The sequence below is a fragment of the Rana temporaria genome, chromosome 2 (genome assembly GCF_905171775.1).
Source record: "Rana temporaria chromosome 2, aRanTem1.1, whole genome shotgun sequence".
Taxonomy (NCBI): domain Eukaryota; kingdom Metazoa; phylum Chordata; class Amphibia; order Anura; family Ranidae; genus Rana; species Rana temporaria.
Genome location: NC_053490.1, coordinates 348303349 through 348330777, shown reverse-complemented (window position 1 = coordinate 348330777; position 27429 = coordinate 348303349). Strand labels below are relative to the sequence as shown.

General features: G+C 42.5%; 1 protein-coding gene across 1 annotated transcript in view; it reads right to left on the bottom strand.

Moving 5' to 3' along the window:
• Nucleotides 1-27429, bottom strand: part of PIK3C2B (phosphatidylinositol-4-phosphate 3-kinase catalytic subunit type 2 beta) — a 1746470-nt gene that overhangs the window by 77085 nt on the left and 1641956 nt on the right. Inside the window, 1 exon segment of the mRNA XM_040339537.1 lies at nt 18596-18677. Within this exon segment, the coding sequence (XP_040195471.1) occupies nt 18596-18677 (82 nt within the window).

Genomic DNA, 27429 nt, shown 5'->3' with positions numbered 1-27429 from the left:
ATATGGCAGGGTAAGATGCCTAGAGTGACGTTTGCCACAATTCAAAGACATAAATGGGAAGGAGGTATAGGGTTCCCTACTCTACGGAATTACTATAGAGCCGCAATCCTAGACCAAATGAAGGCGTGGTTTGAACCAGTTCCCTCCAAACTTTGGGTTAAAATAGAAAAGGCAATTGTCAGAGGAAGGGACCTTCCGGCACTACTATTAGCTAAATTGACGAACCTACCGTTACCACAAACTGTTTTGCCCTCTATTGAGACTACACTCACAGTATGGGGGAGCATACAACCCTACATAGACCCCACGACCAAAAATAAACGCAGAATTACCGACCTTGCAATCATTGAACACCTGATACCTGACCTAACAACTTCCTCATGGAGACAGGACGGACTGACAACCGTTCAAGGGGTATTGAATAGACATCCACCCACACATATGTACTCTTTCACTAGACTGAAACACTTCCAATATTCACATTCGAATTTAGCTTTTGAACTCCCTATAGATATCTGGTCATATCTTTGCACATCCTATGACAAACCTAGGGGACTATCTTGGTTCTATGCCCTTTTACAACATAGCAAAAAACTCACTAAGACGTCACACATGACCAACTGGGAAAAAGACTGGGGCCACACATTCCCACTTGATGTATGGACGAAGGCGATCAAACTGACGTACAGATATACCCACTGTACCAACCATTGGGATAACATGCTGAAAATTCTTCATAGGTCCTACCTTACGCCAGTTAGACTGTCATTGATCTTCCCTTCCGAAACTTGCCTCTGCTGGAGGAAATGCGGAACCAAAGGTAATATCTTCCATATACTATGGGACTGTGAACGCATTCGCACATATTGGAACGATGTATTTAAGTTAATGTCATATGTCACAGGTATTATTGTACATCCAACACCTCCTCTAGCTTTAATGAATATTTCGATTACTCCCATTCCGGTCTCATTAAGAAGCGTAGTGATACATATTCTAAAAGCTAATCAAGGTAATACAGAGAGTATCTACACAACACTCATATGAAAAATACTTTTCCATTCAGTCTGGCAATTCCCGCTCTTTCCATGAACAATGGCTACCTTGGACTTCTAAATTTCCTGATTAAGACACTCCTCTCAACTGTCTAATGACAACCAATAGGGGATCATTTGGTACAGACGTTTTATGTTTTATGTTTTATGTGTTAATTATTATTATTTTATTTTCCCCTTTTTTTTTTATTACGCTTTAATTACTTTAATGAGTTCTATAATCCATGTCATAATGTTAAGAATGATATAGGTTTACGCATAGTGATTCCGGCCTCTGCTTGTGGGCCCGCCCACTTGGGTCCGGCCTGCAGGTAGTGGTCTATCGCTCTGAATAAGCACTAAAAGAAACATGTCTTATTACAACAATAGTTGATTGATCTACCTAACATGCTCCAGGTTACTAGCTTCTCCCTTTGTAGGGGACCGTGGCTCCACATTGTGTAGTAGGACGCGCGGTCTCCGACCCTGAATTTTCCTTTACAACATGTGGTAACTTCATCTTGGATGTCATACAATATATTGTTACTAGTTGACTGTCTTTTGTGGACCTGTGTTGTCCTCTTTTTGATGTCTTGCCTATGATATGTTCCTTTTGAAAAAACCTAATAAAAACCAATTGAAAAGATATTCTTTTTGTATCCAGGCTTTTTTAGTGTTGTTAATTTTTTTCCTATCAGATGTGTCTCCTGAAGTATAATCAAATGGGGATTATATTTTTTTATGTACTGAAACATCAGGTTCAAATGAATAATAAGTCCCGCCACAAAGGCAAGTAAATCAATTCTCCCAGGTGATGAACTCAATCCACAAGGAAAAGTGCTGGACAGAAAGATCCTCCACCAACTAAATAAAAGCCTCTTACCAAATATAATTGATCTCCGTTTTAAGAGAGATCAAACAGCGCATAAGAGGCATAGATGGATAATATCCCATAGACAGCAATAGACAGCAACAGCGATGAAATCCTGGTAACTTTGTCTTTACAGATGCATCTCTCGATAGGACCTCACATAGCGTAATTCCGTCTTGGTTTAATATCAGTAAAGGTAAAATTACACTTACATGGCATAGTAGGTAAACGAATAAAATATGAGCCGGCCCGCTCGATACACAGCCTGTATCAGGTAGACAATACGCGGTGACGTCAGAACGCCGCCTCCCAACGTTTCGTCACGATAGGACTTGGTCACGGGATACAGGCGGCGCTCTGAATCACCGCATAAATACAATAGACATCGGATGTAGCCTCGATGTGGTGAAGCATTCGAAGGTCCGTCGGACATCTTGAATAAGGGAAAGCCTGACCTTAGTCAGAGCAAAACCAGCGCCAAGTAAGGGCAACTACATCCGAATACCCAACAAGTTCACAAGTACTCAAAAGCGGATGGAGGTAATTTACACTGACTCTAAGCCAATCGCCATACCCGCAATAATATAAATGTTGAATAACAAAATCTCAAGAATCAAAGATTAATAAGATCTAAAAATACATTAATATAAAAACCGTGACATTAAACACAGAAAACATTATAAATCTAAAATAGAACCATTAAGTTCTTGACACATATAAAAACTTGCACAGGCAGTCATGATGGAAAGAAACTAGTCATATCACATAGACAAACAAACCATTCCTAGCCATCAACTATCTGCATCTTGAACGTACCCCGCAAGGTACGCACCAAGGTAATCAGGCCTCCAATATAATATAAATAATTAATCTATAATCATAAAGGTAATTATTATCTAAAATTAATAAATGCCCCATAAGGACGGCACCATATGGCAAGGCATCAATCATCACATAAAAACGGTAAACCAATACCAAAAAAAAGAACAGAGATAAAAATGGAAAATTATAAAAGGCTATTTCATTACAGTGGCCCAATAAGGGAACACCCACTGTTAGCCAGCACAAATTAAATTTAAATTCATATTAAAAACAGATCATTCATTGAATAAAAATTATATATGTATATTAAACTTTCCCATGAGGGCTTAGCCGTGCTAATCAGGTATCCAATCAGTAAGACTCAGGTGAATGGTAAGCATATAGGGAATCATATCAACCCGCCCATGGCAGTGATTTAACCCACTAGACACCACATCGAGCCTACATTCCGCCAGTGTCCACAACTTTCAAATTGGCTAGAAAGCATAACAATGCAAGCGATAATCATACAAATGGCCACATGACGACGCACCAAGGGCATTCGGAAATTCAGCAGTTGGAAACATTATCATAAGGAATAAACAAAAAAATTAAATAAGGAATAAACAAAAAAAATTTACATAGGATACATGGATGTATAATATTAAACCCAACATATATCCTGAATTAGGCATTCGCAAAAAAACAGTTAACATCCACCTCTATATTTAGGCCAAAGGGAGTATAACATTTTAGTTTGTGAACCCAGGACATTTCCAACTTAGAGATAGATCTTACAAGGTGGCTGCCTCTCCAATGGGGGCTATACTTATCTATCCCAAGAAAGATAGTATTTTTAGGGTTCCTGTTATGCGCCGTTAAATAGTGCTTCGAGACAGAATGTTTAGTATAGCCTAAACGTATATTGTTAATATGCTCGTTTAACCGAACCTGCAAGGGGCGCTTGGTCCTACCCACATACTGGAGCCCGCATGGGCATTGGAGCATGTATACTACCCTTTTTTTTGGTATTGGTTTACCGTTTTTATGTGATGATTGATGCCTTGCCAGTATGGTGCCGTCCTTATGGGGCATTTATTCATTTTAGATAATAATTACCTTTATGATTATAGATTAATTATTTATATTATATTGGAGGCCTGATTACCTTGGTGCGTACCTTGCGGGGTACGTTCAAGATGTAGATAGTTGATGGCTAGGAATGGTTTGTTTGTCTATGTGATATGACTAGTTTCTTTCCATCATGACTGCCTGTGCGAGTTTTTATATGTGTCAAGAACTTAATGGTTCTATTTTAGATTTATAATGTTTTCTGTGTTTAATGTCACGGTTTTTATATTAATGTATTTTTAGATCTTATTAATCTTTGATTCTTGAGATTTTGTTGTTCTGACGTCACCGCGTATTGTCTACCTGATACAGGCTGTGTATTTGAGCGGGCCGGCTCATATTTTATTTGTTTACCTACTATGCCATGTAAGTGTAATTTTACCTTTACTGATATTAAACCAAGACGGAATTACGCTATGTGAGGTCTCTTTGTTTCTTATACCCCTGGATGACCTATCGAGAGATGCATCTGCAAAGACAAAGTTACCAGGATTTCATCGCTGTTGCTGTCTATTGCTGTCTATGGGATATTATCCATCTATGCCTCTTATGCGCTGTTTGATCTCTCTTAAACCGGAGATCAATTATATTTGGTAAGAGGCTTTTATTTAGTTGGTGGAGGATCTTTCTGTCCAGCACTTTTCCTTGTGGATTGAGTTCATCACCTGGGAGAATTTATTTACTTGCCTTTGTTTTTTTTAAATCAGTAAAGTTTTTATTTTGAAAAAAAGAAAAACAGTAGCAGTACAAAATAACATACATGTACATCGCAATTAAATGACCTAAAGAAAGCTGTGCCACACCTGGGGCAAAGCTATTCAAACATAAAGCCGAGGAGTAATACATTAACACAGCAGTAGTTCTTATGCGATCTTTCCGTACATCTGGTGCTCCAACTGTAGGCACTTTAAACATGTTATACAAACAAAAAAGGGGAAAAAAAAAAAACACAGTAGGGGGAAAAACCAGCCGGCCTGATGCCATAGGTACAACCTTCACTAGATCACTTAGCCCAATTACCTCTCATCTAGTAATTTATAGAGATGACCCCATCGCACCCTTCCACTTAACCAAAGATTTACTTGCCTTTGTGGCGGGACTTATTATTAATTTGAACTTTATGTCACTTTTTGTTTATATATCACTTATTTAGCGCGATCTCTTCCCCTTTTTTGCATATTTGTTTGTGTGGTATAACACTTTTTGATCGCTGCTTTTCTTTTTTTCACTGTAACAAGCGCAATATTTTTTTTCTTACTGAAACATCAGGGCTCGTTTGAATTTGGAATTTAATCCTCTGACATTCCATGATATTACTGAATAGCTACTATTTTTACCTGACATTGTATCTTTTACCTATACCAGTATTTCCTATGCCTTGCAGTTTGTGAGGGGGGAGGGCAAATTTTATGAGATCCTGAACTACACCTCTGGACATTTACACACATCATTCTTACAACATCCTTTCTTCCCTCCTGCCCTCCCACCATATCCCTCTCCACCTCCTCCTTTACTCTAAATTCCCATCCATACCTGGACGAGAGTGTAGAGGCACTTTGATTATCCCTTATTCCACTGATCATGGTATCTATTCCATAACCAATACCCAACATATCCCCTGATCCCAAAAACTACCAAAAGAAAATCAAACACTCTTCCATTCCATTGTGTGGCGGGCTCCCTACTATATATCTTGTGTACAACCTATCTTACCCATTTTTGCCCTCTTTTTCCTACATTTCTGGCCTCCCCAGTTTACTGAAGATGAGTATATTTCCATATAGCCCCCCTTTCCTTCTCCTCTCCCTCCCTCTTTATCCACCATCTATTGTTCCAATATTTTATATAGGGTGTCTCCCCCCCCCCCCCCCCCAAAAAAAATAAAAAACACATCCCACTTTCCACCTCCACTAACACTGCTAAGAGTTGATCCAGGGTAAATCCGATTGCCTCTCGGGGGATCAGGAAGGAATTTTTTCCCCTGCTGTAGCAAATTGGATCATGCTCTGCTGGTTTTGTTTGCCTTCTTCTGGATCAACTGTGGGTATGGAGTTGGGTGTATGGGATTGTACTGTGTTTTTTATTTTGTTTGTTTATTTTTTGTGGTTGAACTGGATGGACTAGTGTCTTTTTTCAACCTGACTAACTATGTAACTATGCAACTCCTCATATTTACATGTCAACTACCCTCTTCCCTTACTTCATGTATTCTATTACCATGTGTCATTTCATAATGTCTTATCACACATACCATTATTCTAGTGCTATTATCATTTATTACTTATTCCCCCTGTGTTTCATCCCCCCCCAAAAAAAATACATTTATATCCCACCCCCCCCCCACCCCTCACCTCCCTTTATGAATCATCGGACATTTTCAGATGATGTATTACCACGTGTCATTTATAGTGCCATATTTCACATTAAATCATTCTACCAGTGTTGTTATCTCAAATGCAACTTCCCAAAAAAAAAAATAAAAAAAAAATCCCCCCAACATTCCCTTAGAGATCTCTTAATGATCCCTTCATAGCAATAATTGATATTTCATAACACCTTGCTGGAGGGGAAAAAAAGGGGGAAAGACCCCTCAACCTTCTCTTAAAGGGGTTGTAAAGGAAAATTGTTTTTTTTCATAATAAGCATCATTTACCTGCAGACATTCCTCTTTTCACTTCCTCATTGTTCGTTTTTGCTCAGAAGTCACTCTATTTCTTCTCTGTTCTGTTCACTTCCTGCTTGTCTGATTTTACTGACCACCGTGATGGGAGGCTTTACTGCGGTGGTCAGTAACATGCTCACCCCCTCCTGGGAACTACATCTGTGTGGCAGGACACTCTCTACATGTTAAAGACTTCAAGGAGGTGTGAATTACTGGGCGTGCCACAATTCATACTGGGAAATGTAGTTCTTACATGAACAAACGATGCAAACCAGGAAGTGAATGAGAGAACAGAAACTAGAATGCCGGAGGTGATATAGATGAAGTAATTTAATAGGTATTTACTCGTTTTTTAACAGAATCATTACACTATTCTGTCTACCTTGCAGACATTAATTTTAGGCAAAAATTAATTTTCCTTTAGTGACCCTTAAGAGTTCTCTTATCGGTCTCTTCATAACAATAATTTTATAACATTATTCCGTGGAAAAAGAAAAGAGAGAGAGAAGAAAATCAAAACAGCATTAACCCTCCTTAAAAAAAAAAGAAAAGAGGGTATATGTTATCTACTATCTAGCCACTCTGCCACCGCAGCTGGCGTTTAAAAAAAACGTATTTGTGTCTCATCATTCACCCTCAGTTTACTGGGGTATAAAAGACTATATTTTAACCCCTTCTCTCTGAGCCTTTTTCGAACTTCCGTATAGGCTCTTCTTTGTTCCTGTATTTCCGGAGGGTAATCTGGAAAAAACAGCAGCTTCACATTCTCAAATTGTATGTCCCCCTTTATCTTGGCTGCTGATAAAATTTGATCTCTGTCTCTAAAATTTAATAGACACAGCAGAAAGGGTCTAGGAAACTCCCCTGGCTTGGGGATACGGAAAGAGATCCTATGTGCTCTCTCTATTACAAATGTCGAGGATCTTTTTATCAGACCCAATATGTCCGTCAGTAATTTTTCTGAAAACTCTACCGGATTGTCCCCCTCTGCTCGCTCCTGTAGTCCTAAAATCCGCACGTTGTTCCTTCTTATTCGACTTTCTGTGTCAATAGCCCTTTCTTGAAGTGTCTTAATTTGTTTTTTCATTATATGCCATTCTCCTTTGTCCATTTTTTGTTTTTCTTCCATTTTTGAGACCCGAGTTTCTATTGCTGCAGTTCTTTGCTGTACCTTATCAAACTCGTGTCTCATTATATTAACGTCCACTGCTAAGGCATCTATTTTAAATGTAAGAGCCTCACTGCTTTTTTTTATTGCTTCCATGATATCTTTGACAAAGGAGGGTTGTTCTGTTTCTTTTTCCATTTTATTTTGAGTTCCCACCGGTTTTCCAGTAACTTGAGGAGATTTTATTATTATAGGAGATTTTACTGCTGCTTTCGCTGCACCTTTCACTGTCCTTGATATGGGGGAAGAACAAGGGGTAACCGTCTGTGTTTTACTCCTAGTTTTACTAGGAGCCATTCAGGCTCCCGCTCAGCTTCCTGATTTTATTAGAGAGTAGAGTCTATGTTTTCCTTTTCCCCCACCTTATTTTAACAAAATCTCCTCTTTCCTAGGGGAATTTATGACAGTTTATGACTTAATGCAGCTCGCCCACATAAATGTTCTTATTCTGTTTTTCACTCCAGCATCATCCCCCTTCTCCTGATGCTTATTCAGTAAGGTAGAACAAATATATACAGAAAGTAAGCAAGTAACAGAACCAAACCTACTTTTTTTTGCTGTCTTCATTCTTTCCTTCTTTTTCTCCTTGTTCCTCACTGCATATATCAGCTGGAAGAATATTTAGAAGAGTTGAGGAAAGCCAGCAAGGAGGGGGGAGGAGCCACAAACCCGGGGTGCTAGAGATGCTGGAGTTCGGTTCTGATAGCCGGATTCAATGCCGTGCCTTGCTCTGGGAGTCTAAGTCTGAGGGAACCGATCAAATACAAAGGTATGCATGTATGCGGGTATGCCCTATACTCGGACAAAGTAGAAAAAAACACCAGCCAGATCCCAACTACTGCTCCCCTGTTGCTCAGCTCCGCTGACCACAATAACCGGGCATTCACCGCCTCCGTTATAGCCTTATAAACCTCCGTTGTAGCCTCATAAGCCTCTAGATCCGGGGCCATGAAGAGAAAGCGGGAGAGAGATAGTCTAATAGCTCACACAGAAGGCATCGCAGCAGCAGCGGAGCCCGCCCACACACGTCGCACTCTCACTCCGTCACTCCAGACAACCTGCTCCCCGGTCCGTGGATCATAGATAACAAAAAACAAACCATAGCATAATACAGTTTTTTAACGTTTATTTAAAAAAAAAAGGTTGTCTTTAATTTGTTGAGACGATTCCTCTTCAACCAGATCTTTAATGCATGATGCAGTCCCTTACTACATCCTGCATAGATTCTTAGGAAAAAACATTAAGCAAAGCTAAACCATTAAATCCACCAAGTCAAAGGAAGTGTCCCTCCTGCAAAAATCTTCTCAGAGATCCTTGGCAAAAATCAATGTGTAGATCAGGGTTCAAAATTTCAAGTCCTGAGCTACTAGCCAGGTCTTAAAGCGGGGGTTCACCCTATCGACGGGAAAAAAAAAAAAAAATTCTTTTACCTTAAAATCAGGCATTGTAGCGCGAGCTACAGTATGCCTGTCCCGCATTTTTTACCCCCGTACTCACCTTGTAGTCGTCCATCGAAGATACCGGGGAATGGGCGTGCCTATGGAGACTGAGGATGATTGACGGCCGGCTCTGGCGCGTCACGCTTCTCCGGAAATAGCCGAAATAGGCTTGGTCTTCACGACGCGTGCGCATAGCCTGTGCGCAGGCGCTGTGAAGAGCCGAGACCTACTCCGGCTGTCTTCGGGGAGAGTGACGTGCCAGGGCCGGCCGTCAATCATCCTCCCTCTCCATAGGCACGCCCATTCCCCGCGGGAGCCGAAATCTACGATGGACGACTACAAGGTGAGTACGGGGTTAAAAAAATCGGGACAGGCATACTGTAGCTCGCGCTACAATGCCTGTCTCGATGGTAAAATGTGTCGGGGGGGGGGGGTGAACTACCGCTTTAAGAGTTACTCGCCACCAGTTCTCCCACCCAAATCCTACCCTGCCCCGCCCCGCCCCTATAAATGCCCTCATAAATTATCTCATGAAATGACACTGTTAAATGCTTTAGTCAGTATTAGGTATCTTCAACGCCTCCCCCCAGTACGCCTCTACCTCCAACACCTCCCCCAGTACACCTCTATCTCCAATGCCTCCACCCAGTACACCTCTCCCTCCAATGCCTCCCCCCAGTATACCTCTTCCTCCAACGCCTCCCCCCAGTACACCTCTTCCTCCAACGCCTCCCCCCAGTACACCTCTTCCTCCAACACCTCCCCCCAGTACACCTCTACCTCCAATGCCTCCCCCCAGTACACCTCTCCCTCAGTACTCCTCTCCCTCCAACGCCTCCCCAGTACACATCTGCCTCTAATGCCTCCCCCCAGTACACCTCTACCTCCAACGCTTCCCCCCAGTATACCTCTACCTCCAACGTCTCCCCCTAGTATACCTCTGCCTCTAATGCCTCCCCCCAGTACACCTCTACCACCAACGCTTCCCCCCAGTATACCTCTACCTCCAACGCCTCCCCCCAATACACCTCTACCTCCAAGGCCTCCCCCCAGTACACCTCTGCCTCCAACGCCTCCCCAAGTACACCTCTACCTCCAACACCTCCCCCAGTACACCTCTACCTCTAATTCCTCTTCCCAGCATATCTCTGCCTCCAATGCCACCCTCCATGTGCTTTTAACAACCCCCCCCCCCCCAGCACACCTCGTCTTTTGACCTCCCCTTTCCAGAACACTATGCCTCCAATCTTCCCCCCAATCCAGCGCATCTATCCAATTCTACCACCACTCCCCCCAATCTATCATATGGAAGAGGGGGGATGGTGGTGAAGGGATAGCTATAATGGATTAGGAAGGGGGTGGAATTGGAGGCATGGATATGATTCAGATCTCCAATAACACCCACCCCCCAATACATGACATCTATGCCTCCAATTAGCACCCCCCCCCCAATCCAGCACATGCTTGCACTCAATACCACCCCCCCAGCACACATATTATTTAATCCCCCATTGTACCCTTGCCTAACAGCACACGGTCATATTTACAATTTTGCAGCCACGGGGGTCAGTCTTCACTGTGCCCACTGAGGGCAGACCGAGATGGTTTGAGCCTGCCCACTTAGGACCGCCCCACTCCTTAGATGTGCAGCAGGGAGGCGGAGTGGGCGATCCCAGGCGGCTCTTTAATGCCTATTGAAGTGCACAGACTTTGTGCCTGGCTGGGTGTGTGCAGTAGAACTGAGGCGGGGAGGGGCGGTCCCGGGCAGCTCTTTCATGCCTATTAAACAGCATGGTCTGTGTGCCTGGGCAGGGATGTGTGGCAGGAGGTGGAGAGGGGCGGTCCCAGACGGCTCTGGAATGTATATTGAAGTGCACGATCTGGGTGGGGATTGAGGCAGAAAGGGACAGTCCCAGGCGGCTCTTTTATGCCTATTGAACAGCAGGTTCTGTGTGCCTGGGCGGATATGTGTGGAAGGAGGTGGCGAGGGGCGGTCCTACGCGGTTGACTATGTATGTATGTATTGAAATGGCTGTGCTGCAAACCTGTGCGTGGCTGGAGCACTGGCTATACATTCCTGGGACAGAACAGCCCTGTCATTACTCGCCCCCCTTTAAATTATTTACTCGCCAAATGCGAGTAGGCGAGTGCAAATTTTGAGGGCTGGTGTAGATCATGCATTAAAGATCTGGTCGAAGAGGAATCTTCTCAACAAATTAAAGACAACCTTTTTTTTATAAATAAACTTTAAAACACGGTATTATGCTATGGTCCGTTTTTTGTTATCTATGATCCACGAACCACCTTTGAGAAGGAGGTAGCGATCCCTCGTTTGGATGATTCAATCCTGGGGCTTCTGGATCCTGTGTTTAACCCACGGACGGAGACCATACCTCTTTAAGGCTGCTTATACTTGTCACTCTGGTAAGAGGCTTTCCATGTGGTGGTGGTTCTCACGGATGTTATAACGTTCCCTGTGGTGCTGTTCGTCTCAGATGTTGACACCAACAAGATTTAGTACTTATTGGGACATTTTGCACATGATTGATTTATATGTTTATTTATGTTACCATTTATCTAGCATGAGTGCTAGCTGATTAGTGTTGGCGCAGTTTTTTCCTCTTTTGTATTTTATGTGTGTCTACACAGTTTACTGCAGCCTTCTGGTTCAATGCTGCCACATTAACCAATATTCGTTTGGGTTAGCGCAATTTTCTATTTATTATTGTACAACTCAACTACCCTGAAGTACACAGTGATTTTAGACCTTAAACTATTTTAACTTTAGCAGATAATTTGTTATACAGTTACTACTTAAATGTTGTAACTTTAAAAGCATGTTTAATCAACGGAAAGGGATGGGGCTATTTCTTAATTAAGAGCTAAAGCTTTTAAATCACAAATGTATTGAGGGAAGCAGGAGACATGGGACGGAGCAGTCACACTTAGAGAGAGCTCCAGTCTTCACAGGGCTCTCAGCCACACATCAGGGCGATTCATACTGCCAAAAGCTCTTTTTATTGACACCCCTGCACACTAGCACCTGTGCATGCCGAATTCAGGGAAGAGGAGACGCTGGAGCAGCCAGAAAACCCTCACTCATTATCTCCTCAGATCACAGCAGCGTGGCAAGATGGCTAAGCATGGTGCTGGAACCATGCTTTCCCCTCCCCCCTCCTCCTCTGCACAAGAACTTCCACAGGCACCTCTGGAAATGAACTCTGCAACAAACAGTGAGTACACCCCACTTACTAAGGCAGACCTGGACATTAGCCTAGAAGCTATTTGCACTAAGCTCCTTGACAAATTCCAGACAGAGATCCAGAATTCCACAAGCACATTGTCCCAGGAAATAGCCTCACTGGGGTCTCGTACAGACCTGTTAGAAAATAAGCATGATGAACTCTCCATTGCTTTTAATGACCTCTCCAGGGAACATGAATCCCTCTCATCTGCTTTTACACAGCTGCAGGCACATGTCCAGGACCTGGACGACAGAAACAGAAGGTCTAACCTAAGAATTAGAGGGGTCCCAGAAACCATCACAGACCTAGTACCTTACTCCATTAAGCTTTTCCAGCTCCTGTTGCCAGATCAGAGTCCCCAGGCTTTTGTCTGCGATCGTATTCACCGTGCATTGAGAGCTAAACCCTCTCCTGACAAACCACCCAGAGATATAGTGCTATGTATGAAAGACTTTCTGGTGAAGGAGGAGATCATGCGCGCTGCTAGAGGCATGAGAAATATCACTTTGGAGGGAGTCCAGCTGCAAATCTATCCTGACATATCCCAAGCAACGCTGGACAGACACAGAAGAATGAAGGAGATCACATCAGTGCTTTACACTGCCAGGATCAGATACAGATGGGGGTTCCCTTTTAAGCTGATTGTCCCTTACAACGGAACCACTTACATCGCCACCACCATCCCAGAGGGACAGGATATTTTACTCAAGTTGGGACTGATGGATCCTAGCAATCTCCCGCGCACCCCATCCACGCCTCGCCCAGCACCTATCTGGAACACACCAGTAATCCGAGGAGACCGTCGCAGATTCAGACCTGACGCCGATCCATGGCGCCTGAAATAACTACCCTTTTCCTTGGTTCACCCATTTAATCCTTTTTTCCTACGGTTTACCTAACAATTGGTCTCAGGTTTTGACTCTGTTTTTTTTTCTCTTTTTTCATATTGATATAGCTTTTTGCTGCTCACTTTAACCCTAGGTTAAGTACATATTTAAATAAGTATTCTGGGTTTCTATTATGAGGTTTCATTTAGTTTATTTAGCAATGTTGCCCTCATGCTACTTCAAGTTATTACAATATCATAGTACATGTAATGGTGTAGATGATATAGTGGTATCATACATATTTGTTAAGAGGTTGTCAGTTATGTGGTAACACTGCCATCTACTGGCATATGCTGGTATGTCTTACCCTTTTCAGGATTTCCATATGCTGACCATTTTTTGCTACGCAAGATATATTGGCTAGCTGACTCCTACACACTGATGGTCATCAACAGATATAGTAATGTTTGTAATTCTCCTTTAGCTCCTTTCATGGGCAAATATTGCCTAACTCGCCTCAGGCTTAATTGTGTATGTATATGTATGTGTATGTATATATGCATATATATTTTTTTTTTATCTGGCCTGTGGGCCTTATACATTTACCAGATAGTTTTTCTGATTTAACATAATAGATAATTACACCTACCTCATCTAATGTGGTCTCTCTTATAGAATTTTTTGCACTTAATATGACTTGCGTAATTCAGTTATGGGTTCCACTGCACAATTTTTGGACTTAGAGTCTGTGTCTAAGATAGTTTATATATGTTTTTTTTTTTTTTGGCGGTAATCTGTTTGGTTGTCTCAGCAATGATCGTCACAGGTATTTTTTCTAATGTAAATTTTTTGTGGCTCCCCGCCCCGTGTCGCTATGATTTTCCCCCACTCAGTCAGGACTGCTCTCTTTAATATGAGGGTTGCCCTTTCTCGTCTGAACTGCGAATTACTATGGGTTTTCATTTTTCTTAATTTAACATTGGTTACAGTGTTGGTTATTCGCAGTTGTATGTCGACATCACTGAGTTTCAAACCAACTGGTCTATTGTTGCTTCACTGTCGGTTGAAGAAAATTTTTTCTTTCAACCCCTTTTTTTTCCTACATTTCTATGTTTGGTTAAACATATTTAATGGTACATTAGATGTAATCTCTGATAGAGATGGTAAATATGGTACACTCTTTGCAAAAGTTTTTTTATTTGTTGAAGTTATACTTGTCTCAGGTTTCCTTACAGTCTGGATTAATAATAGGTCATTAAACAGATCAAGACCCCTGGCTCCCTGGCCCCCCCCCTAAACTTACAGTTCCTCAGTTACCTCACTTCCTGTTGAATTCTTATGACACTCTCTATGGTTTATGGCTATTACATTAATCTCTCATAATGTGCAGGGATTCAATTCCCCAAACAAAAGAAAGAAGGCGTTCTTGCAGTATAATAAGTTAAAAGCCAAGATTGTTATGTTGCAGGAAACACACTTTATGAAGGATGCTCATCCTACCTTCTTTCACAAAGCATATAATCAATCCTTTTACACCACATCCTCCTCCAAAACCAAGGGAGTGGCAATTTTTTTTCACCATTCTTTTCCATTCGAAATCCAGCAAGTTTATAAAGACCATGAAAGTAGGTTCATCATAATTAAAGGCACCCTATCAGGTAGAGAGCTTACTGTAGCTAATGTTTATGCACCTAATGATGCACAGACCTAATTTTTCACCCAATTTTTTAACAAATTGCAACAACTCCACTCTTCACATATCATAGTAGGTGGTGACTTTAACTCGGTCATGCAACCAAATCTGGATCGTAGCAAACAAAACTTGAGTTCTAAAACACTATCTAAAACAACCATTACACATTTAAACGATCTACAGCTAATAGACTCTTGGAGAGCTTTAAACATAGGTGCACGTGAATATACATTCTACTCTCACCCACATGACTCATACTCTCGCATTGACCACATATTCTGTACCCCTATTATTCTAGCTAACACACATGATGCCGCAATACACCCTTGCTCCTGGTCGGACCACCAAATTGTCACTCTTAGTACAGAATTCATAGGCCTTACCCCTACCCCTTACTCATGGAGATTAAATGAATCTTTACTTTCGGACCCTGTTCATCAACAAGAAATAGCATCTGAAATTAAGGATTATTTCATATTAAACTCAAACCCTGATATCTCTCCCTCCACTCTGTGGATGGCACACAAAGCAGTAGTGAGGGGTCACCTTATTAAGCGAGCTGCACAATGTAATAGAAGTAAATGGGAAAAGATTCACTCCCTTACAAAAGATCTCCAAAACTTATATAAAGACCATACATGTTCACACGATCCACATACCCTTAAATTGATATCACAAAAACGCACAGAGCTGGACTCTCTTCTCACTTTTAGAGCAGAAAAAGCTCTTCGGTGGTCTAAGGCAACATTTTTCTTATCTAGTAACTCTTATTCTACAATGTTCGCCAGGAAACTCAATCAAACAATTAAACCCACACATGTTTATAAACTTAAAAATAGCTCAAACCAACTAATCACTCACCCACAAGAGATTCTTTCTATCTTTAAAAACTTTTATTCGGAACTCCTTTCAGCGCCAAACTCTTCAATCCCTCTCTCCTCCATTAATTGGTTGGATAATCTCCCCTTCCCCAAATTAACTAAAACTAACATAGAATCACTAAATGCACCCTGTACAGAGGAGGAATTACTTCAAATAATGAAATCACTCAAAAAGAACTCTGCCCCTGGCCCCGATGGTTTCTCCTCCTTATATTATAAACAATATCACCAATTCCTTATACCACACCTCTCCAAACTATTCAACAATATACTGAAAGGAGACCAATTCCCAGAGGAAATGTTACTTGCAAATATGTACCTCATTCCAAAACCGAACAAGGACCACACACTGCCCCAGAATTATAGACCCATCTCAGTCATTAACAATGATCTTAAAATTTTTAGTAGACTCTTAGCAAACCGACTATCTGCTATAATCCCCAGTCTAATTTCCCCATATCAATCTGGTTTTATCCAAGGTAGACAAATCACGGATAACATTCGGTTAGTTACAAACATCATTCAGGATGCAAATATACACTCTCAACCACTCTTAATGTTAAGCCTTGATATTAACAAGGCTTTTGATAGTGTTTCCTGGACCTTTTTAGACATAGTCTTGAAAAAATATGGCTTTCAAGGTGAGTTTGTACATGCCTTCCATGCTCTTTATCATAATCCAGCCACCAGAATAAGACTCCCAGGCTGCAACTCTGAATTCTTTAAACTTGGCAGGGGGACATGACAGGGATGTCCTATGTCCCCGCTATTATTTGCGCTGGCGATAGAACCCTTGGCTACAGCAATTCTTAGTCACACAGACATTAAGGGCTATTCCACAAAAAATGGTACATATAAGTTAAGTATGTATGCGGATGACATGCTTTTATTCCTCACCCAACCGAATATTGCTCTTCCCAACCTCTTACAAACACTTAATATATTTTCGTCACTATCAGGTCTCTCAGTTAATGTATCCAAGTCTATAGGGATGCCTATAAATATCCCTTCAGCTCAATTAGAATCATTGCGGTCCTCTTTTAACTTTTCATGGTCAATGGAGTCACTCCCATATCTAGGCATCTTTCTTACCCCCAATATTAAAGATATAGCTTCCAAGAATTATACTTCGCTATTGCTGAAACTGAGATCAACTCTTAGAATGTGGAAACCCTTCAACATCTCATTCCTTGGTAGAATCACAGCGGTAAAAATGATAATATTGCCAAAACTTCTTTACATGTTTCGAGCACTTCCAATTAGAATTAACAACATTCTGATTACAAAATTCCAGTCTGATATTCATAAATACATTTGGGCAGACTCACACCCTCGTCTTTCCAGGTCTGTTTTATTTAAATCCCATAAGGATGGGGGTTTGGGCCTCCCGGATTTTTGGCTATACTACCTAGCCGCCAGATGGTCTCAAATGGCACAATGGCACATTTCCAACCCTAATCTCCCATGGGTAGCATTCGAGAGAGATTCGATCCTTCCCTATTCGATTTCCGGTATCCTTTGGGGAAATAAAATTCCTAATCACGCTATAGAATCCCTTAATCATATAGTGTCACAATCATACCAATTATGGAAATTATACAGTGGAAAATACCACCTCATTACTAAATCTCCCCCACATGCATCCTTCATTGGTGACCCGAAATTTCATCAATACACCAAGGTCTTGGGAGACTTTTCTTGGTGGATCAGTAATAATCAGACTTCCCTATTCAACTTTCTAGAAAACAATAACTTCATTCCCTTTTCCTCGTTGAAATCTAAATATCAAATTCCCAACACAGAATTTCACAACTTTCTACAGATTAGACACTTCTTTAACACATACTTTCAGACTACAGACACAAACCCACCTTCCTTTTTTGAAAAACTTTGTCTGAAATCCCCTAGAAAACGTGGCTTTATTTCTGAGGTGTACCCCAATCTCATTAATAACACAGATTCTCCAAAACTTTCTTACATGCAGAAATGGGAACAGGAGATATCCTTCTCTTATTCCCCAGATGACTGGGAAGAATCGATCAACAACCTTCACAAATGCACTAGATCAATTGCTATTAAGGAAACTGCACTGAAACTATAAACCAGATGGTACTATACCCCAGTTAAACTACATGTAATATTTCCGACCGTTTCACAACTATGCTTCAGAAACTGCAACTCCATTGGTTCATTCTCACACACTTTCTGGGACTGTGATAGAATCACATATATATGGAAACAACTTGAGAAATTTGCCTCTAAGATTTCAAACTACAATGTCAAACGGACAGTTCAGAACTGTCTTCTGTTCTCCCCTATTATAGGCCTCCCCATACAGCACATGAGACTAATCCACACAATCTGTGTTGCGATCCACTGGCTGTTTGCTTTTCACTGGAAATCCCCCACAGTTCCATTAGATCAATTGAAAACGAGAATTAACAATATAAACCTTATGGAAAAAATCTATCACATTGTTCAAAATTCGATGCATATATATAATAAAAAATGGGACCCATGGTTTGAACATTCTGCTACTTTCTTTAATCCCATCTAAATCGCATAATTCCTTTTGCTGATCTGTTTATCCTAATAACACTTATGGTTTTATATCTACTTTTTGACCCTCATCTTAATTCTCTACTCTTTAGAACTATGTTTTATTAATGTTACATAAGATTTGTATAGTTTACTATTGTCTATTTTTTGACTCCTGGACATTTTCTTATGTGTACTCTTTTTTTGTATGCCATGTTGCTTTTTGTACCACCATTTTGTACCAAATAAAAAAGTTTGTAAACAAAAAAAAAAATCACAAATGTATTTTTAACTGTAAACTCTACCAGAAGGTCTTGGTTGTGTAGTATTGCCAACATTCTTCTCATCACGAGGAAGGGAATGGAAGAAAGTATACACCAGATCACACTGTAGAGAGAAGAAAACATTAAGTAACAAGGCAATAAAAAAAATCCTATATTAATATCATCTCAACAGAGCCAACAATGGAACCATTAATGGAATTGGCTAAATATATAAAACTGCTTGATGCTCAAAATTATGACCACTGGGTTGTATATTTATTGTACTTTGAATGAAAACTGCAACAAAAATTTACTTTCATAGGTTTAATTTCTACACAAGATATGCATCTACCTCTAGTTTTATAGTAGATCTACTCTCCAAAACACCAAGATGACATTCATATAGCAGCAGTAAGGTCTTACCAAGGGTATATTATTGTTTTTGAAAAATAAAATCCACATTTAAAAATGAGAGAGAGAGAAAAAGAGAAAGAGAAAGAGAAAGAGAAAGAGAAAGAAAAAGAGAAAGAGAGAGAGAGAGAGAGAGAGAGAGAGAGAGAGAGAGAGAGAGAGAATTTTTATAACAGCTTACCTGTAAAATCCTTTTCTTAGAGTACAACTAGGGACACAGATGGGCATAGTAATTACTATGTGGGTTATAGAGCCTACCTTCAGGTGATGGACACCGCCACACCCAAGACAGGAAGTCCCCTCCCCTATATAACCCCTCCCATACCGTGATTACCTCAGTTTTGTAGCAAAGCAATAAGTGTCCCCAAAAAGAGGGACAGGAGCTCTGTGTCTCGTGATGTACTCCAAGAAAAGGATTTTACAGGTAAGCTGTTATAAAAATCCTATTTTCTTTCTTGTACAACATGGGACACAGAGCGGCATAGTAATTACTATGTGGGATGTCCTAAAGCAACGCCAATGAGGGGAGGGAGACACCATAAACAAAGCTGGGCGCCATCAGAGGTGAGTACCTATACTGCAGCCTGCAGCACACTGCGCCCAAAGGCGATATCCTCATGTCTTCTTATATCCAACTGATAAAATTTAGTGAATGTGATCACTTCCTCGTACTCCACCCTATATCAAGCTAATTTCCCCCCCATGTTCGCGGAAATAACCTGTCTCATGAATCTGTGGACCTCTCTTCCGATATCTCTCTTGGGAAGGGTTAATGTCCTTAAGATGTCGATTCTCCCTAAACTGTTATACCTTTTTGAGACTCTCCCAACCTCGGTCCCTATGTCGCAGCTGAAAAATCTCCAGAGGCGGTGCCTCAAGTTTATATGGAATAATGCTTCCCATAGGATTGCTCAGTCAGTGGTGTTTGCTCTTAAACATAGAGGAGGTTTGGCAGCGCCGGACATTATTAAGTATTCTCATCTTCGTACGCTAACTTCCTGGGTTTCTAGAAAGGCCCCCTCTAGATGGGCAGAGATAGAGATGGCGATTACTGTCCCAGTGCACCCCTGTTATATGCTTTGGCCTTCCTCCACTAAATTTATGCCCCAGCTGAGATCTTTATGTCTGGCCCCGATGCTGTTTACCCTTGCCATTTGGAGGAAGTGTGTGGAGCGGTTCTCCCTTTCCTCCAGGTGCTCTCCCTTAATGAACGTCCTTTTCAATCCGGAAATAACTGATGGTATGTCTTACAGGAGAATGTATCCATGGACGAGGGCTGGGGTCTTTCAGCTGCGACATCTGGTTAACCCGATCACACGTATTTTCTTATCATTTTCAGACTTACAATCAAAATATGACCTCCCAGCCTCCCTTCAGTATTCTTATTTACAATTTAAATTTTTTTTTCTTTCTACCTTCCCCTCGCTCTCGCTGGAGAGGCCCACAGATTTTGAACTCTTATGTGTTGCTGGTCCCTATGAGCCCAAACAGATTTCATCCATATACAAGATTTTACATGATACACCTCCCCTGACGGACATTACACATGGATATATGAAAAAATGGTCTACTACTCTCCAACGCCCAATCTCGCTATTGGATTGGGGGAAAATATGGGACAATATGTCAAAAATCTCACGTTGTGTAGTACAGAGGGAGACTTCCTTTAAAATTTTGATATTTTGGTATAGGACCCGGACTTACTGCACGCTCGTGACTCCACCCTTTCTAAGTGTTGTTGGAGGTGCGGTGGGTCTGTGGGTTGCCTTTTCCATATTTTTTGGGACTGCCCCCTCATTGGCCCTTTTTGGATTAAGATTCAAGAGCTTCTGCGTAAACTGCTATCTCACCCTGTACCTCTGTCGCCTATACATTTCCTTTTGGGCTTGCCCCTTTCGGAATTGCCTAAAACTTCGCAGAGACGTATGTCTTTTGTTATTTTAGCTGCAAAGAGAGCCATTCCTAGGTTATGGCTCTCCACTTCACCCCCCACTCTCCATCACGTCCTTTCTATCATAGCTGACACACGGAGGATGGAACATTTGACTGCTAAGGTTGATGACACTTTATCTCTTTTTGATAAAATATGGAAATTATGGGACGATTCTCATCAGATTTTTTGCCTGAATCTCTTCAGAACACTTGATCCCCATGGTGCTTCCACCTGCTTATAATAGGTTTTTGTGCTTTTGTTCTGGATTCATCTCTTTTTATTTTATTACATTTTTTTCTATTTATTTTTATTTATTTTTGCACCTGGAACTAATCATTCTCATTGAAGTTCTGATTATCTCAGATTACGGTGTGTCTGCAATGCCTTGTTAAATGTTTGTTAAGAATTGTCTTGCCAGACTTTATCTGTGTTCCTGACATGCTTTCAGTTCAATTTGCTTTGTATCACCGAAAGTTGAAATACCTTTTCTCTTGTGATATGCTGTACATTGTCTTTATTCTTCTATAAATAAACAATTTAAAAAAAAAAATTAGTAAATGTGTGGACCAACGACCAAGTCGCAGCCTTACAGACTTGAGCCATAGAGGCCTGGTGATGCACTGCCCAAGAAGCACTAACTGCTCTACTGGAGTATGCTTTAACTTTAAAGGGAGGATCCTTCCCTTTCAAACCATAGGCTTGAGTAATGACTTGCCGAATCCACTTATAAATAGTCGATTTTGACGCTGCCTGACCCTTTCTGGGCCCTTCTGGCAGAACAAACAGAACATCAGTTTTTCGAATCTGAGCAGTAGCCTTAAGATCGATCTTAACTGCCCTCACTACATCCAAGGAATGTAATGACTTTTCCTCCGCAGAACTAGGTTCAGGAAAAAAGAAGGAAGAACCAGGTCCTGGTTCAAATAAAAATTTGACACGACCTTGGGAAAAAAGGCCGGATGAGGCCGTAAAACCACTCTATCCTTATGATCTTACCAGATTTAAGTCCCATGGACACAAGGGGGCTTTAGTTGGTAGAATAATCTGAATCAGAACTAGTGAATGTGTAGCTAGTGGCCTTTGAAAGAATATCGATAAGGCTGAGACCTGCCCCTTGATGGTACTCAAGGCTAACTTCATGTCTACACCCATCTGTAGAAAGTCAAGAATTCTGCCTATGACATATCTACGAGGATACCACCTCCTGGTCTCACACCAGGCCACATATGCCTTCCACAATCTGTAATATATAAGTCTGGATGCTGGCTTTCTTGCATTAATCAAGGTAAACACCACAGAGCTTGAGAGCCCCCTCTTCCTTAGGATGTGTGATTCAATAGCCAGACCGTTAAACTTAGAGTTTGTAAGGAAGGGTGGGATATTGGACCTTGTGAGAGCAGGTCTGGACGAAGCGGGAGGATCCACGGATCTCCTATCGACATCTTTACCATTTCTGTGTACCAGGATCTTCAGGCCACGCAAGAGCTACAAGAATCACTGGTTTCCCCTCTACCCTGATCCTGCGAAGGAGTCGTGGCAACAGCTGCAACATGGGGAAACGCATAAATTAGTGAGAACTGGTCCCAGGGGAACACCAGCGCATCCGTCCCGCAAGTGAGCAGATCTCTCGTCCGGGAAACAAATTTGTCCACCTTTGCGTTGAACCTGGATGCGAAAAGATCCATGTCTGGCGTTCCCCACCTCTGACATATGGTCAGGAAGATGTCGGGGTGAAAAGACCATTCTCCTGGAAACAACTGTTGGCGACCTAGGAAGTCTGCCTGCCAATTCTCTATCCCTGGGATAAAGATTGCGGATATGCATGGGACATGACTTTCTGCCCAAGTCAGGATCTGATCCACCTCTTTTTGGGCCGCACGACTTCTGGTGCCGCCCTGGTGATTTATGTAAGCCACAGCCGTGGCATTGTCGGACTGTATCCTGACAGGGAAACCCTGTAACTCGGATGTCCATGTCCTTAGGGCCAAGCGTGCCGCTCGAATCTTCAGCAGGTTGATGCACAGAGATTTCTCGGAGGCGGACCACCTTCCCTGGAGAGACAGTTTCTCCAGAACTGCCCCCCGGCCCAGAAGACTGGCATCTGTCATCACCACTCTCCAAGAGATTGAGATGAAAGACTTCCCTTTTTGTAAATTTTGGGGTACCAACCACCAACAGAGGCTCTGACGTACTGTTGGAAACAGAGACATTGGGAAGTCTAAAGCTTGGACCTTTTTGTTCCAGGTGGACAGAATGGCATTCTGCAATTTCCTTGAGTGGAATTGGGCATATGGGATGGCTTCGAATGAGGCTATCTTCCCCAACAACCGCATACAAAGACGAATGGATGGTTCTCTTTTTGTACTGACCACCTGGATCAGCTCTCTTAAGGAAGCGATCTTTGTCTGGGGCAAAAAAAATCTTTTTTGGTCTGTATCTATGAGCAGCCCTAAGTACTCCAGTCTTTTTACTGGTTGTAAAGCCTATTTGTCTAGATTGAGGATCCAACCCAGGGGACTCCAGATACTTGACCGTGTTGCACACAGCTAGATTTAGGCTGGCAACCAAGTGATCTATTAACAGCAGGTCATTATCGACACTCCACAAGCTCTTAGATTGGCCGACAGAGGGGCCAAGACCTTTGTGAATACACAAGGCGCAGTGGCCAGCCCGAAGGGTAAGGCCATGAACTGATAATGGCGCTGCTCTACCACGAAGCGCAACAGCTTCTGATGGCCGGGAAAAATAGGTATATGCAGATATGCTTCCTTGATGTCGATGGACGCTAACAGCTCTCCCCCTGTAGGGTGGAGGCTACTGACCGAATTGACTCCATCCGAAAGGATCGGATATTTAGAAATTGGTTTAGACCTTTGAGATCTAGAATCACTCTGACATCTCCGTTCGGCTTTGGGACTATAAAGAGGTTTGAATAGAAGCCCAAACCTTGCTCTTCTACTGGTACCTCCACGATTACCCCTTGGGACAACAGACGATCTAGTGCCAGAAACAGAGATTTTCTCTTTACTGGATCCTTTGGACTGCTTGATGTTAAAAAGTGAGGGGGAGAAAACTCCTGTGACTCCAGCCTGTACCCCACTGACACCGTGGAGAGGACCCAATTGTCTTGAATCCTCTCCTGCCAAGTCCCTGAGAACAACTGAAGTCTTCCCCCCACCCGACTGAGTGGGGGCGACACTATATAATGCCAACTTAGGTGTTGGCTTGACAGGCTTACGGTTCCAGGGTTTCCTGTGACCCTGGGCCTGCCCGAGCCTTTCCTCTTGTACCTGACCATCCGGGAGGCCGTCGGAACTGTATAGAAGCTGAAGTCCCCGGAATTGGAGAGGTGGGCCGCTTAAAAGAGGGACCCCTAAACCTCTTCTTGACTGGCAAAAGTGTGCTTTTCCCACTAGAGATTCTCTGAATATACTTATCCAAATCCTCCCCATGGAATGGAAAACCAGCCAGGAGCTTTTTACAAGGCGTCTCGGCTGACCAGTTTTTCAACCATAGTAGCCTACGTATGTGTACCAAAAGGAGCTTAAGGCGGGAGGACTGATGGATTGAATCTTTAATGGCATCTACCGCAAAGCAGAGCGCTTTAGGCAAGTCGGGCAAATCGCGAGCTTGCTGAGCAGGAATATCTTTCAAAACCTGCTTCATCTGATCCTTCAAAGCTTGACAGATGCCTATAGCTGCCACTGCAGGCTGAGCTACTGCACCAGCCATAGAGAAGGAAGTCTTTACCAATGTCTCCAATCTCTTATCCGTCGGATCCTTAAACATCTGTACATTGTCCACAGGACAAGTCAGAGTTTTGTTCACACAGGAGATAGCAGCGTCCACTGTAGGGATACTCAATTTTTTGGTGAACTTTTCCTCCATAGAATACAAAATAGAAAATGTCTCCGGAGGGAGAAACAGTTTATCCGGATGTTCCCAATCCTGATAAATGAGTCCCTCTAGTAACAGTAGCATGAAAAGAGTAATTAGCTTGAGGAGCTTTCAAAGACCCCAAAGAAGAAACAGAACTAGCTGCTGGTTCTGATAGGGGCAATTTAAATGCTGAACGAACCATTTCCGTAAGGGATTGTACCAACAATTTTTCATTCTGTGAAGCTGAAAAAGGTTCCTCCAGAGTAGACTCTTCAGAGGCAGAAGCATCAGAGTGCCCCTCTGCCTGGTCCCCTGAGGCCAAGTCAACCTCTTCGAGGGACAATTGTTTTGCTGCTAGGAACTCTAAAGGAGGAGAGGGTGACCTGGTGCACTTTCTCTCAGGAAGAGAGGATGCGATCAATGCTGCTAATCTCTGCTCCAGACCCCCCAGGGCTGAGGTAAAAGCCTCTCGTTCACATACACTGGAGCAGGTTGGCCAAGGGCAGACATAGCACCTAACAACCCTGATGGCTCAACCTGGGCAACTACCTCTGATTTATCAGGGGAGGATGGAACAGCGGGAGCATGCCCGAGATCCTCAGAGCCCAATGGCGAACCCCTTAGCTTCTTAGGATTTTTTATTCCCAGAGCCCTGCTATTACCAGATCAGCCTGATGCAGAGCTAAATATGTACCTTGGGAATGCCTGTATTCATCAGCCGTCAGCATGGAAATATTGCCTGTACTGACTGTGTTGTCTGTTTGTCTCACAATAGCTTGTGTAGAGCTCTCTGTGTCCCACCGTCAGCCAGGATGTTACAGGGAGACAGATTTATAACAGCAAGGCTCACTGTGCCTGCGCCTGCCAAACTCCACCCTGCTCCTTCCAGCCACTCCGTAACACGGCTATAAGGAAGAGACCATCTTGCGTGCGTCATGCGACGACCGTGCATGTGCTGGCATAGCGCGTGTGTGCACTCAACGTCGCTATCGCTCCAGCAAGGAGGAACAGTGTGGGAAGCCTGCTGAGCCGTTCTGTGGATGGAAAACCAGACGAGCCCCCCTCATGGAAAGCATGCAGCAGCTGTTATAGTGAAAGGCAAGTACCTTCATCTTTTAGCAGTGTCTGGGCAACACAGTAAACCCCTATTTCAGGGACTGTGATATATGTCACCAAGGACAGGTTTTCCCAGGGATCTGACAGGCAGACTTAAAGGAACACTAAAGGTTTGTTTTTTATTAGATCAATTGATTGCTGTAAGCTAGAGCATTTAAATATCACTTACCTCGTTTTTCCTTTTGACCTCCAAAATACAGTAATCCAGGTTTGAAAATGCCATTTCCTGTCACTCCTCTTCTTGCTTTCCACCAGCATCTGAGCCGTTTTGCATGGTGGAAAGCAGAATGTGCTTACCCCCTCCCTATAACTACAGCCCTGCGTGAAGATGCTCTCTTATCCCTCACAGGCATGGAGGCCAAGCCTAATGGGAACTGTAGTTCCCATTAGGCCGTGATGTAGCAAGAATGAATTTGCACCGCAAACCAGGAAGTCAGTGAGAATAATGATTCAGGAGTGACGGAGGTGAATAAAACAGCTCGATTTCAACAGGTATCAAACTAGTTATAATGCAAAACATTACTTTTTACTTTATCAGCTTCTGTCAGACTTTAATTTAAGAGGAAAATATTTTTGTCTTTACAACCCCTTTAAACAACAATATAGGCTGTTTAAACCCTAGGCATGCCATAATAGCTCGATAGAAGGTCTCCTAGCTGAACCAAGTTCTGCTAGGACCTTCACTTACCTTTTCCCCACCGCAGGACTCTGCTGAAGACACAGGCAGCCCAATCTTCACCCATCACGGCGGGCTAAGTCCGCAGACCTTCAGGGACCGGGGTCCATGGTCAGGAACACCACACCCCTGGACCCGTACCGCACCCTGCCAGAAAACTTTTGGTATTGGGTCTGACCAAAAAACTGGAACCCAGGATCCAGCCCTCCTAAGAGAGGCATTACAGGCAAAACCTCGTTCTTCTCAATCGAGGCCCAGGTACCATCCACTTTGGCTATGAAGCACCTTGGATGGATCCGGAAACAGCTTGCTTAGGCCACAAGGGAACTATAAGCGAAGCTCTTTAGAAATACATATCAACCGAGGGGGAGGGGCGGAGCTGATGGCATCAGACATGTCCTACTGAGGCTCTGTTCTTCTCAGGTCTTCACGGCTTCCACGGACAACTGAAAGACAGGGTAATTAATCAAAACTACTCCATAATCTTCCCTAACGCCCTGGGAACATAATAGTATGGTTTTTGGAGTGACCCGCAGGAAAGTCAAGACAAAAACACACAAGGAAAAACCCCTCAGAGGCTCTGTTGTAATGGCTCTGTCTAATTCACCTCACACAGCTAAATCCCGCGCTGACAGAAAACAGCTGAGCTCTTCACAGGACTCAAATTACACAGAAAATGAACAAAGTGCAGGTTCTTTAACACAACAAACTGAGACATTACACCCAAATATTTTAAACAAATAGAGAAGATGCTTCATAAAGCTCTGCAACAGACCTCTGAACAAATAACAGAGAAATTGACTAAAGAGATTCGTGACTTAGGCCAACGTACTGCAGACTTAGAATGCAGAATGGATAACA